Here is a 15,014-nt window from a genome sequence, read left to right as displayed (position 1 = left end):
CCACCATTTGATCTGTTAAACATATCCTGTGATGCGCTGAAGCTAAGACATTTGGGTACTTTCTCTCCCTTCTCCCACCCATGGTATTGTCATCTGTTGACTCAAGACAGCGGGGCACCTCCCAGAGTGGACGGCGGGGCCGGCTCTCTGGAGCGGGCTGGTTTTGCAGTAGTAAAGAGACTCCCTGTGCTGTGCGTGAATGACAGAGTCATTGAGCGAGCTGCTGGCCCGGCTGCATAAATACACTTAGGGGACTGGCAGCAAGAGTGAAAGGCCGCATCCATCTCAAGACTTAATTAAACGAAGGGCTCGTCTGGAATGAAAAGTGAGGTCCGCAGGGAGGTGGGGTGGGGGTGGGGGGGATAGCGAGGGATGAGAGTTTGGCTGGACGAACCCACAGGTCGTCTCTGTGGCTCACTTTGGCACTCTGATTCCTCACCGCTGTGCTCAAATTCTAATGTGTGTGTGTGTGACTGTGTGTGTCTGTGTGTGGGTGTGCGTGTGTGTGTGTGTGTCTTGCCTTGGAAACTGCTCTGTGACTGTCTGGTGTTTTCACTGTAGTTTTTTATTAGCTCAAATGTCCCATTTTATGGAATAACTGGAAGATGGTGGCCAGACCCTCGAGCAGTTTCATTTCTGTGATGGAGATGGAACTAGAATTCCTTATTCATTTGGTGGCAATAATCATACAACCCTGGAAACATTAAAGAAAATCACAGTTGGTTTTTTGGACACACATATTTTTTAGCTTTTATATCGGCAAGCCCCCTCATCCTAACTTATAGCCTGGCAGTTCACTGGCTCAGTCCACACAGTTTTTTCACTGCACACTTTCCTCTCCTCTTTGTTCTTGTGTGTGTGTGTGTGTTTTTTGTCCATCAGGGTATTTGCCACAGTATAATACAATGTAGTTTGGACCTCGCTTGTCATTATGGTATTGCATACCAGCCAAGGGGTTTTGGCACGCCTGCCTCTCTGGCTAAATGAAGCATGTTATAAAATAGTGCTGGCCGATGAAGCTTAATTGTTTTGGTGAGCTGCTGAACTGCTGATGAAGACAACGCAGCCCAAATCTTTTGATCCGCATCGTTTGTGTCCGACACTGTCCGGGAGAGCGTGCAGTCTGGATGACATTCCTCTGCATTGCTGACCCAGGTTTATATTCAGGCCGTGCGCTATAGGCCGTGCCAGCACTGATCTCCTGTAGATACGGCGGGATGCACTGGGACCACACGGGTGGGGGGGTGGGGGTCTAGACAGCCGGCAACAGGTGTCAGGTTCAGAGCACGGGACTGGTGACTGATGGGAATTCAGCCATGTGTTGACACGGCCTTAATATGAATGTGTGTGTGTGAGTGTGCACGTGCACGTGCAAATTGAGCCTCAATTTCAATATTTGTTCGTGTGGGGGGGAGGTCAAAGCTCATGAAACATCAAACAAATAAAACGCGCCAGGTTTGACCACATATGAGGGTTTGTACGCGGTTAGAGATTATGGCAGACCCACTGAGATTTAACACTTCATGCTTCGCTGTGGGTGATGACGGTGATAAAGGCAGGTTGACGTCAGTTGAAAGCTGCGTGGTTTTACTGTAGGCCAAACCAACAGCTTCTGAGACGTTACACAGATACTCCGCATAAACACAGTGATCATAGTGTAAGCACAGATTCCACAGGTATCTCATTCAGGAAGTCATTCAGAATGTAAAACCCAGAGTGAGCATATGATCTGGATTAGGATTAAAGACTGGTCATTCGTTTTGGCAACATTGTAAAATGCATTCAGGGCCGGCTCCAGGCCCACCCAAACAAAGTCAAGATGTTTTTTGTTTTCAGTTGTGCATCTGCGCAGTGTGCAGCCTCAAACCCAGCTTGGATGTAGATGAGTTGGTGTTGAGTGTCATGGTAGCTATCTGGTACATAGCTGTGCAGTAGGCCTATGTAAACACCCCAGCTGATGCTTTAAAGGAAAACTCTGGCCATTTTTAAAGATTTTGTGTTTCGTGTTTATGTCAATTTTGATCCAATTTCACCGCTTTGCTATGTTGCCCACTCAAAAGTTCTACCAGCCAACCCAAATGTAGTAGGCTAGAACCGGCCCTGAATGCATCTATACACTGACCTGACTTGCCAGATGAATTTCGTTCCGCCTAGCTCCGCCTAGCTAACCTGACCCTAGCCAGATGAATTTCGCTCCGCCTAGCTCCACTCATCCATCTGGAACCGATCCATTGAAGTGTTGCTTCAGAAGGCTGGGCCTAATCAAAAAATGCTTGCATATGATTGAATAAGCCACTTGTCCGTCATCTATTGACGTGCTACTTCAACCACTCACATCGAAGCCAACCCGTGACGCTAATAACAGTGTCACAGTCGCTTCTACGCTATGTCACATCTATGAAACTCCCGCCCTGCTTCCTGATTGGCTGAACCATAAAGTCGGTTGCAGAAATCACTCTCAATGGAAGAGGCCCCAGATGGATGTGAGTGAAGCTAGGCGGAGCTATAGCGGAACGAAATTCATCTGGCTAGGGTCAGGTTACCGCCTAGCTCCACTCACCTCCATCTGGGATCGCTTCTGTTGAGAGTGATTTCAGCACCAGATTTTATGGTAGAGCCAATCAGGACGCAGGGCAGGAGTTTCATAGATGTGACGTAGCATAGAAGCGACTGTGAGACTGTTCTCAGTGTCACGGGTTGGCTTTGATGTGAGTGGTTGAAGTAGCACGTCAATAGATGACGGACAAGTGGCTTATCCAATGCATTTTTGATAAGGCCCAGCCTTCTGAAACACCTCTCCAATGGATTGATCCCAGATGGATGAGTGGAGCTAGGCGGAACGAAATACATCTGGCGAGAGTCAGGTTATCTATACACTGGTGCAGCACTGAATGCACAGGCTCGAATGTGCTGATAACCATGCTGCCACTGCTGGTATTTTGGGCTCTTAATCATCCAACTGTCCTCACACTGACATTTTAAAGTAGAACATCTTTGTATGAGTCATGGCCGTCAGGAAGTAAGCCTCGGTTTTTGTCCTGCGTTTGGACAAGAGGCTCCATCTCCAAGCGGACAGGCAGCCGGGGCTGATGTCATGTTCTGTTAGTACAAACAGACTAGGGCGGCCAGGCGGGTAATTGACGAGCTTGCAGAAACTTCTTTCAGCCATTCTGCATCCCTCTGTAAGGTCCTCACTGGGTCATTTTACTCCCTATATACTGTGCTGCTTCTCCCATTTTTTAGACGAGTATGTGTCTATGAGGACTGGTTTCCTCCTTAACACATGACAGATTGCTTAATGAAAGCACAATTTGAGAGCTCTGAGGCTATTATGTGACTTTAATGTCATGAATATGGATGGAGCAGTGGGGGCTGCAGCTGAGTCACTCCTCTTCCAGTCCAGTTCACTGTTCACAAAGCTGTGAGGCTGATGAGGTTAGTGGCTCAAGCACTCCTGCACTGGGTTAAGAATATCTCACTGCTTACTGGGGAAGCTCGGCTTGCCCTAGCTAGCATGTCAGTGAGGCAGTTGGCCTGATAACTGGCATCCACAATTTTGCTGTGGATGGTATGTAAAAATCATCAATGTTTGTCAAACCATATCAATCTAATGATATTAGTTGAATGAGTCAAATAAACACACTCTGCAAATTGATTGATTTCTGTTAGAGGAGGTTAGTTGGGAGAGTTTTGGGGCATATGCGTTGTATCCATCTGGACCACATATGACATAGTAGTGTGGTGTTAGTGCTTCACATCTGTGCCAAATGGACCAGCCTGAGTGTTAAGGCTGGAGGGTATTACAGTTAAACAAACAAGTGCCACGCTCACCTACATTGTAAACATTCGCCATATACTGCCAAGTTTATGAACTGTGTTGTCCCTAATTGGAATGTACTACCTTAGAGTGCTAACTCTGTGGATCTCAAACATATCTGACACCATTTTTTCAAATAATTAGTTAAAGTGTACTAATAGAGTAGTTGCCTCAGCTTCATTCAGACGGATACTAGGACCGAATCTCATAAGTAAGTAGAATGGAAACATTTAATACTTGCTGCGCTGCTTATGCTACAGTGCTGGGATTATTGGAATCCTTTATCACAGCTGTCAGGTCCTTCAGCAGTTTTATTTCTTTCTGATACATTTTCCTAAAGTAAATCTTTTATACATCTGAAAACCTCACCTCAGACGAGCTCGGCAGATGTTTCACAATGCACTGTGGTGCGACCTGTGTGAGCCCCAGTGTTCATCATCTCTGCCTGGTCTTGGAAAAGCACAGCTCCCGAAGCCTATCCATGAAACAGTAAACAGGTGAGGACTTCAAATGAGATGGTTAGTGACCGGGCCGGCCAGGCAGAAGAAAACCGACTCCGCGGAATAACAAACAGCTTCGGAGCCCTTTGCCGACGCGGTGTGCTAAAAAAAACTCTCCCTCTCAGGTAGTTACACAAACCTTGATAAAGAACAACACACATTTCCAGGCAGCAAAAGTAATGTCAAGGCCATGGCTCGGTGTTTTCACGTTTGTGGATGTTAACTTGAGGAGAGCTCTCTGGGTTAAGCAGCGTTGAGACGTGTGGATTTCCTTTGTAAAATATTAACGCTTAAGGTCGTTTTGGCCACAGAGCAAAGAACACAGAAGTGGAAATGTTTGGATACCCTTCGGGAATCTGAGCGGGGATGTGTATCCTGTTGGGCACCGGTGGCTCTCTGGTTCAGGTTCAGACTGAGCTGCCAGGTTCATGGAACATTCCTCGCCCTGGAGTCATATAATGGCAGGAAGGGCTGAAACGGCCAAAAATATAAACAATAGGCCTAAAATGTGAGCCGATCCCTTCACTGCAATATGGACACCTTGCAGAGGTTTGCATGTTGTTTAGTCCAATGCATATCCCTGCATAGGTTTATAAGAATTACCTATTCAAAGAGCACTTTACAAAGGAAAAATCATACAACTTTATTTACTTCTATAATTTCACTTTGTAGATCTCTCATCAGCGGAATGCAATTCCATATTGCTTTGCTATTTTATGTAGGGATGGAAACTAATACGAAGTGAAATCAAATCCTTATGATAATAATGTTTTCCAGACCCTCTTTGTCTTTGTTGCTGTGGGAGTGCACTGCAGCTTTTGCTATTATTCCCAGATTATTTCCTTAAGTGACAAGCAAAGAAGGGGTCATTCCCAATGTGATAAATTCAACATAGTTAACATTAGTCTTGGAGGTTGTCTACGGAAAAGACACAGTTGTGCAACTGAACACACAGTTGGTGATACGCAGACTTTTAAGTGCTGTTAAGCACTGGCAAGTATGCCATCCACAGAGGAAGTGTGATCTAAGTGTACATATGACATGCAGACCAGGCCAAAAGTATCACTTGCCATCCAACCACTCGTCTTTACTGTGTGTGAGATGGAGCGGGTCCAGTTGGAGACACATTATAGCTCAGCAGGGAGTGGTTACTGCATTCCCAACTGATTACCCAAGATCTCAGAACGCCATGAGCACTGGAGGTTGTTGCCATGACAAAGTCTGAAATTCATGTCAATAGAGTTTGAAAAATCACTGGATCTCGTAGCTTGTAATGATACGCTTGGCTTAGCTTAATCCACAACAAACATGGTGGAGATGCACAAATTTGGCTGATCCTTCCACACTGTCAAATGAGATTAAACATGACACACACACAAACATTCTTAAGAGAATGTAGATACTACAATAGTTTGCTCAACTTTAGATGTAGTATGTTCTCAGAGGCTCTGTTCTGTTGCATGCCGTTTTAGTTGTGAGAGAAGTAAATCTGAAAATCTACACAAACAAGCAAACAGAACATTGCACAGATAAAACTAATTATTTTCTTATTATCCAGTCCGAAGGTAAGTATGCTAAGCTGCTTATCACAGTTGGTACAGGCACTCATGGTTCATGTAGATTTTCCAATGAGCACAAATGTGAATTCAGGCAATTTAAAAAGTCTCTCTCCTGAAAGAGCCAAACAAGAGGGTACTGGCTCTTTTTTTATGCCCAACACTTCCATCATCCCATACGAATCACACCATGTTAACACAAAGTGCAGATGAAAAGCTCCACAAAACAAATCTGTTTTTGTGACATTCTGCTGGACACTGTGAACATCTTAACAATACTAACCACTAGTAATTAGGCATAACTAGTCATTTTAGTAATTATGTCAAGGGTATGTGTTCCATACAGAGATACTTAAGTTATCATTTTTTCCTTTTATTATTTCCATTCTTATAAATGGGGGCTTTAAATGGCAGTGTGCAACAAGTTTCAGACCACTCCACAACCCACTTACACATAGTTAAGAAACAGTGGGCTTCCTTTCGGTTGTACACAAAATTATGTGCAACACAGAAAATAGACTCTTTTCACCCTTAAAGGTAAACTATGCAGTATTGGCAATTTCCTTACTGTTTTTATGTTCCGGTTTTTGCTTATTTTTCGCTTGCTCTGTCATGACGAATGTCTGAGAAACTCCATCGCTACCTTTTTCTAGCCGGTGCCTGTATTTGTATTTATGTATGTGTATTTGAATGCAGTAAAGCAATTCGTTACACTCGTTATACTTCCTGACCGGTGATTAACAACGGGGCAACACCGGACACACAACTGAAGCATTCTGTTCATTGAATGAGGCTACACAACTGCACACAACTAAAGGTCACTGAATGAGGCTACACAACTGCACACAACTGAAGCGTTCTGTTCGCTAAACGTATGCTGCAACAATTCACTTCCACTATAGTTCCTGGAACTGGCTGCACCAGACGTGATAGTGGCGTGCACATTCGAAAAAATTAGACCAGTCTTCTAAAACTCGGCTGTAAGAATAATCCCAGCAGAGGTGCTCCCACGGAGTCTTCATCTGCATCTTCGCAATATATCAAAGACTACTGAGTCCAAGGTAGACTTATGGCTCACCTGCTACATTTTTAAGAATGTTTGTACAAGTTACACTCTCATTTCTCCTTCCTCTTATTTTTAGATGTTTTCTAAACAGATCTTTCAAGTGTCTACTTGTTACCTACAGATTGACAGAGGAAAGATCTATGAGAGTAAGGTCAGGGGTGTTTCCTGTTGCCTTACCCTGAGGCAGCTACCTGCCATGTGCGGAAAAACCATCAAACTGTTAAAAATCAGTTTGTAGACTTGCCCTAATTACAGTGGCATGCTCACATCTCCTGTCAAACACACGCAGACTCTCTCTCACACACACACACATACGCATAAACACGGGCAGGCTTGCATACCTAACTGCTATGGCTGGGTTTTATCTAAATAGTTCAGTTCAGCAGTACAGTAGTTTGGGATGAGACAGATGTTGTAAGTCATATAGGTTTAGAACCCTCGTTGGCTGCTGTCCTAAAACATGGGTGTGGTAATTAGAGAATTAAACCCCCTGTTGAAATATGGGCCTCCTTGGCAGCCTATTAATGCACTGAGTGAAAATCTCTTCGGTTTTCATTTCTTCAGTCAACATCCGCCTCCAATTCATAACGACTCTTACATTAATTACTGCTGTTTTTTCCCTCTTTCGTTTTCCCATTCCTTCCTTTCCTTCTGCGGCGAGTTTCCTCCTACACAGCAATTTAGCTTGTGCCTCGTCATGTTCCTGGAGTTAATCGCCTCCGCCACAGAAGGATTACTTTCTCCCTCTGCTATGTTAAAACACTGGAGCCACTGGCAGGCATTCGGCGAGCATCTCTGCCATGGAGAGCTAGATAATGAGGCTCTTGTCTGGCCCTATCTACAGGGCCCATCCCATGACAACTTAATGGCAAGCAAGTCAGCAACAAGCAGGTAGTAGGCTAATTGCTGTGTGTTTTGTGTCTGTGTGTGTGTGTGAGTAAGTGTGTGTGTGTGTGTGTGTGTGTGTGTGTGTGTGTGTGTGTGTGTGTGTGTGTGTGTGTGTGTGTGTGTGTGTCTGTGTGTCTGTGTGTGTTCATATATGCATGTAATTAAGACTTCACAGCAGGTGCTGGTGAGGATAATAGATAAGAAAACCCAACAATGAAAATGTTATACAATAATGCAGTCCCATTTTGCCATCATCCTACTTCTTGACATTTGCATGTTAATGACACAGGTGGATACATCATTAGGAGATGTCAATGTGAGACATCTGACTCTATCAAACAATTTCTATATCTACAACCAAGGATTACAAAGATGGATACATTAGAGTTAATAACCTTCTCATTTTGTTTTGGTTCTTTGACGAGTCCTACTGCGCTCCTTCATGACAGTGGATGTGTAAGACACACACACACACACACACACTCTTTCTCTCTCTCTCTCTCTCTCTCTCTCTCTCTCTCTCTCTGTCACACACACACACACACACACACACTAGAAAGGCAAAATTGGGGAAAGAATGAATTACGTCACAACAGGAGGATATCCTTAAGTGTCTATCGTTTGACCTTCCTCTCGGAAAAATAGTTTGCAGGGACAATGCCAGTGTTTTCTCCTTTCGTCTTGCAGTGGAAGGAAAGAGATAAGGATCATCAGTCTGTTGATGGAAGCTGGTGAAGCGAAGAGGGTTTTTCCAGGAAAGCTTTCTCACAATTTCTACCGTAGGACAGTGGGGCAGCAGCTGCTCAAAGGGAAGCTCTGTCCTTTTGCCCTCTCTAGCTGTGTGTGTGTGTGTGTGTATGTGTGTGTGTGTGTGTGTGTGTGCGTGTGCGTGTGCGTGTGCGTGTGTGTGAGTGAGAAGCAGTAGTTGTTGGGTGTGAGAGGAAGGAGGATGCAAGTAGACCTCCTGCAGCGTGTACATCACATCAGGGGGATATATTTTGAATGTTTTGTAAGTGATGTCAACACTGCTCTCCCCAGGAGAAGACTGAATGAAAAACTGTGTTGCCCAGCCTTTTGATCCACTACGAGCATTTTGACAAGATTGCTATTCTTCCCTTGGCTGTCTTAAAAGCTACCTAAATGTGATGGGTGTTTTACTGACAAGACTTCTATACTATACTCCCATACATTTGCGGTCAAGGACTGAACATAAATATTTTCTTCTACACTCTCTCGCTGCAGTGACCATAGACAGTCAGAAAGTCATCTCCCCTACATGTAACAGTATGAGTCTTCTCTTTTTTGGTCTATGGTGCATTTAGGAGGGTCTGCATGTACCAATATGTCCTACCTCAGAATAAATATTGCATTAAGGTGGCAACAGCACAAGACATTGTGTGAAGAATGATTCCAATGTCCAATTGTTTACCCTTGCTGTTCTTGGGCATCTCAGAGCACATATTTGGATTATGTGAGGATGTTCTGCCAGAAAATGGCTTGACACAATGATTCAGTGCATGCTATATATGGTGGTCTATTATCCTTCTGAATATATTTCTATTGTGTGCAACATTAAATCAAGACCATCAAGATAATAAAAAAAGACTTATTATTTTATTATCATTATTATTATTTATATTATTGTTCTTGTTGTTGCTGTTGTTCAGATCTATCCTCAGGTAGTTTCCAGTCCAACTTTCACGCTTTTTAAAAAACTTATGTTAATCACTGCAGTCTTTTCTGCACTACAATTGTCCAGAGAGAGAGAGGGAGTGTGTGTGTGTGTGTGTGTGTGTGTGTGTGTGTGTGTGTGTGTGTGTGTGTGTGTGTGTGTGTGTGTGTGTGTTAGGGGGATGAAGGTCTAGATGTTGCTCTGAGCCAGGGTGATTTCAGACAAGATGACAAGCACAGCTTAGGGAGCTGGGAACACATCCATTCCTAGTAACTCTTGTGCATCTTTTCCACTGTGGTGGACAGAAATGATGGGAGAATGGTATCCCCAACACAACATGGCTTTATAAGAATCTCTGTATGGGAATTCAAATATGAATATTCTCTGAACGTTACTGCAGTGTTGTTGCTTGTATGTATGTAACAGTCTGCATAGTTAGGAGCTAAAAAGGTCAGAGCTTGGCCTCACAGTAACCAAAATATGAAATCTTTGGAGGATTAAGGAAGGCGATGCCAGGTATGATTAGATATTTTATCTTCCTCATTCACATTCCCCAGGCCAGAACACACTCAAAAACGTCTCCCACATACTTATGGACATACCTTAGATATGCACCGAGATGGCACCTTCTGCTCAAGCAACCATCTTCTTAGACTCTCCGTCTCCTTCCCACATCATTTGTGTGAGATAATGAATAAAGAGGATTACAGCTACTCCCTCATTAGACTCTCGGTGCTTTGAAGTCAGAAGCTATCATTGGTCGGAGAGCTCTACTCCATAATGCTCTTCATGAAGCCAACATAAAGGTTTAACGGCAGGCAGGCTGGCAGGAAAGCAGACGGAACCTGCACACCAGAGAGTCATGTGGCATCTGATAGAGATTTTGGGAGGCCTACTTTAGCAGTGTATTTCTTGAGTTGATAAACGGAGTCTGCACATGACTGGCTCCATCCTGATTAAATTTATGAGCAGCAGTTTATGTCAGACGACGTGCTGAGTTCATTTAGTATGGTACCAAAACAGACCTCCCTGCTCCCATCTATCTACAGAATGTACTGTATACCTTATCTACTTTCACCATCTATATTGCTTGGTCTTTGATGGATAGGTGGATTTGGACAGAAACAGATGAGTACAAACATCCACACTTCTCATTCACTGGTGTTGCGATCAGCACTTTAAATCATCAGAGTGCAGTAGCATTGACCTCTGCTGCAGATCCATGGCAGGGGACCGGCCCTCACAGGTTCCTGCAGGCGCGTAATGAGCCCTCACAGGCCTGCTTCTGTCTGGGACGCAGGCTGTTTATGGGGTGACAAATGTCTTGTTTTGTTGCTGGCCACACATCACCGTAATTGCTCTTGCCTGGCTAATGCCAGTCCGCTCCTTTGATAGTAGTTCCTGCTACTGGATTAATTGCCTGTCATGCTAATTAGGTGTAGCCATTGGACCATATGGGCAGTCACCTACTGAGGCTGCATTTGTTTTTTGTTTTACTTTTTATAGCTGGATAAGGAATCATTATTATGGAATTGAGAGGGAATAAAACATGGTCAGAAACTGGTTGCTCTGACACATTACTACCAGTACCTGCACCTGAACTCTGCATGGGCTGCTCCCTCACCTCAAATAAAACCCTTTCCCCTCCTTCCTTTTCATGATTACCCCTCAGAGGTTGGCAACATCAGCAACCAGAGGCTGTCCGCCACAGAGAATGAGGCCCTCAGCCAGCACCACAGCAGCAGCGCAGACGACAGTGACCACTCAGACCCCTGGTCCCCACGCACCCTGCCCAGACGCTACACAGTAGGGGGGCCTCGCAGCGCCGGGGACGCACAGACCATGCAGCCGCACCACATGGACCGCAAGCGAGAGGCCTTCCTGGAGCACCTGAAGCAGAAGTACCCCCACCACGCCTCCACCATCATGGGCCACCAGGAGAGAATCAGGGACCAGGTAAGGACAGCCAGAAGCCACTCCTGGACTCCCAGTCTTCCAGTTGGCAGTGTACTGTCACGTTGTCGTGCAGTGCAGTCACTGATTTGTTGTAGGCTTTCTTCCTTGAGTTCTCCCTTGATATTTTAAATGATCTGTATACCTGCTGTGAAGGTATGGGAAATGGTAATGGTTATGAATATCTCCACCACCACTGAAAACTTTCAGTACGATTATCAACAACATGTTTTCTGCTGCAGGTCACATTCACAGATTGTTTCAAACATGTTACATGTAAAAGAAGGCCACATTGTTTCAGGCCAATACGTGATTTTGTTGTCTTTTCGTGCATCACGTTAAAGCCTTCTTGAAACAACATATCTTGACAACTGTGATGTTTGTTTCACTTGTCTTCCTGTATGGTCTGGTGTAATAACACTCAAATAACACCTAAATGATAGTTACACATGATTTGCATTTGCATTGAACTCACCACTAGATGGTACCCTATCAATGACGTACGCTTCAGAGAGGTTTTTTTCTCCTGGTGAATAGAATAGGATATTTCATGTAAAGGCAATAGTTGTTCTGAAATACAATCTGAAATTTTCAGTTGAAGATGAGCGTTATTAAGCGCCTTGAACATTTTATTATTATATTGTTGTTTTGGGCAATATATCAACCCGAAAACTCGGTTGAGGACTTCCATGGAGTTAGAAAAAGATAGGCATACTTTATGTAGTTCGTGTTGGAGTTTATGTGTAAAGCTGAAAATTGGAGAGGAAAGCATATCGTTCCATACGCAGTCTTATGAATTGCTTTCTAAGTCCGTCTAAAAACCGACAATGAAAGACTCAGGTAACACCGCATGTGTGGGTGTGGTTAGTTACCATGGAGGGGAGTGGTGTCACTGGTGAGAGAGCTCAGTTTACAGGCAAATACCCACCCACTATCACATCGGAACCAAGAGTTATCCGTTTTTTCACCAGCGCGTGTGCTTACCACGTCCCGTTTCGAGATAGGAAAAAATAGTCTACTTTGTCTCGCAGTCCGGACCGAGTTGGATTGGATCAGTTTTTCATGAAGAAATCGTGAAAACGTGGAAGTCTGTCGGATTACTTCAGAACATGATTGCAGCGCCGCTGGGTTAGTGATCATGTGCTTTTCAAGTTGTGACAAGTTTGCTTTTTTGCATTTTCGATGATGACTACTTTGTGGTAGCCTATATATATATATTGTCACCTTTGGTTTATCTTTGTCTCCCGTAGCTGCGTTTTCCACCAAGTAGCCTAAAGATAACAAGTTAGAACTCTTTTGCTCCGTAAAAACTTTCATGTGGCCCAAATGGACTGTACTGAGATGGCGTAAGGTTTGCTCACTTTTTTCCACATGAATTTCATTCAGTTTTGCCAAGTAGGCCAAATCAGTCTGACTCTGCCTCCATTATATTCTATATTGTCTTTTTTTCTTCTCTCAACTAGATTGTAGACTACTTGTTGAGAGAAGTTGAACTGGGTGTGACATAAACATATGCTTTCTTACTGATATATAACCACTTATTTGTAGTTTGCATTTCAGAACATATCATTTTACTATAAGTTAATTTCGAAATGGGTGGAATATCCCGGAATCTGGAATCTAGCTAGACAATAAAGTAGGCTATTACATTTCACCGATTTGCAACAATTGCTGCTGCTTTGAATAATGAAACATTCTGGTTGGCGTATTAGCTTTGGTCGGCTTGGATTACTGTTCATTCTCAAGGTTATCCGCAGAGAGCAGCCCCCTCAAATATGCTATTCCCCCCTGCATATTGCAACACTGGGAGCCCAAACATCCCGTGGGAGTTAATAGCACACTCCTTTTTGGCTTAATAGTCTGCCAGTCGTGCACCTAGATGGATGAAGGGTCAGGAGTTTCGGAGACATGATTTATTCTGTCCTGCCAAGCCTTTGAAAGAGCTGGCATATGACCAGTACAGATGAGACCAGGGCTTTTGCCTCTTCATCTGACTGTGATTAAAGGAGAATGCAGTGAACTGTTTGAGGTGGTGCTCTGATGGCTGCTTTCCTTTTTATCGGTAGCCTTTTCTCTCGCATGCGCTCCTCTCTCCCTCTCTCTAATATCTGTCTCTTTCTTTATTTCTCTTTCTCTCTTTCTCCCTCTTCTCCATCTCCATGACTGTTTAACAGACACACTGTAACACTTATTCTGACAGCAAGTGAGTGCTACCGTATGGTGACCCAGCTCTCCTGTATGCCTGGAATCCATTCTAGATCGATTCCTGTAGTACTGGCTAGCATTCAGAGGAGCCACAGCTGATACTTTGCTTGTGGAAGTGTTAGCAGATGTAGGGTGCCAGGGCTTTGTGTGTGTGTGTGTGTGTGAGTGTGTGTGTGTGTGTGTGTGTGTGTGTGTGTGTGTTAAATATAATTTAAATATAATAAGCTTGTTTAAATATAATTATATGGTTTTTGATGTTTCTTGTTTTCCAACCTCAGTTGTGTCCCATATTGTTGTATTGGCAATAACACAAACAAAAATGCTCTGGACACTCAAATGTAACTAGCTGTCTGTACTCTGTCCACATGACCGGCTTTGATCCCAGTCCGGTCGAGCAGCACCAGCACACTTCAGTGAGGGGGACAGTACGCCATTCTTACTGGCAGATTGGGAAAATGGGTTGGAATTGTTGCCAGGAAAACCACAGTGCCCAAGTGTATTCAAACAGATAGCATCACGCCCACTCATCACCTCCGGACCCTCCACCTGCACCCACTGGGCGACGTGAGCTTTGTGACCGTGTCGACGGTATAAAGTGAGGCGCACACACTCTTCTGTGCTGAGTAAGTTACCTTTGAGCAGCCAGGCTGACTCACAGCTCAGAAATGAAGAGCATAGGAAAGTTTTTTTCTTTCTTTCTTTTTAGCCAGACTGCCAGTGTGCAAAACTACAATGCTGGATTAACAGATCCTCACAACATGTATGAGATGATGTGATCCAGAGTTCTCTGCGCGTTGACTGCAAGATGTCAATCTCTGTAATATATACTCAGTTACTCTGACCGGAAGCGGTGACCTTCGGCCAACAGGTTCCAGGTGTTTGTTGTTGTTCCAGCAGGCCTCAGCGGTCTGGTTTGTGGGCTTTGTGGGGCGTCGTAGGCCTGGGCTCAGATATGCCCCGGAGGCACTGATCTGTTGTCAGACAAGCCCGGTATGGCCAACCCCCGACTCCAAACACTCACATTCCTCCCAGGCTAGCCGGCTCTCTCGGTTCACCGGCGGCTCGCACACCACACAATAATGGCCGGTTGCAGGTCCAGGATGTCAGTCAGACCGAGTGAACTGGGAGAACAGCGTGCATTTTTGTCACAGAATCCCCCCGGCTACGTGTCACCTAAAAATGCTCTTCCCATGCCTGTGTGACAACGTTGCAAGTAGGCACAAGAAAAAGCATGATTTGTTATCCCTAATGAGTGCTGTGTGACCCAGTTCAGCTTCGTCATGGTCTCCTCAAACTCCGATACGAAACCCACTTTGAAATATAAGAAACTAAGATTTTGCATCTGGAAAACACCTTG

At 44.4% G+C, this 15,014-nt stretch overlaps 1 protein-coding gene across 9 annotated transcripts in view; it reads left to right on the top strand.

The window, feature by feature from the left end:
- Positions 1-15,014, top strand: part of si:ch211-207d6.2 (sickle tail protein) — a 52,822-nt gene that overhangs the window by 11,642 nt on the left and 26,166 nt on the right. For 8 of the 9 annotated variants that reach the window (XM_042071134.1, XM_042071181.1, XM_042071125.1 and 5 more), the window contains exon 2: positions 11,172-11,455. In XM_042071134.1, coding sequence (XP_041927068.1) covers positions 11,172-11,455 — 284 coding nt within the window. Of the gene's footprint in view, positions 1-11,171; positions 11,456-12,367; positions 12,581-15,014 lie in introns of those variants that run through there. The other variant, XM_042071170.1, reaches the window with a different exon arrangement.

Source organism: Alosa sapidissima, chromosome 1 (genome assembly GCF_018492685.1).
Source record: "Alosa sapidissima isolate fAloSap1 chromosome 1, fAloSap1.pri, whole genome shotgun sequence".
In the NCBI taxonomy this organism is placed as follows: Eukaryota; Metazoa; Chordata; class Actinopteri; order Clupeiformes; family Clupeidae; genus Alosa; species Alosa sapidissima.
Note: the sequence above shows the minus strand (reverse complement) of the source record. Positions and strands in the feature narration are given on the sequence as shown.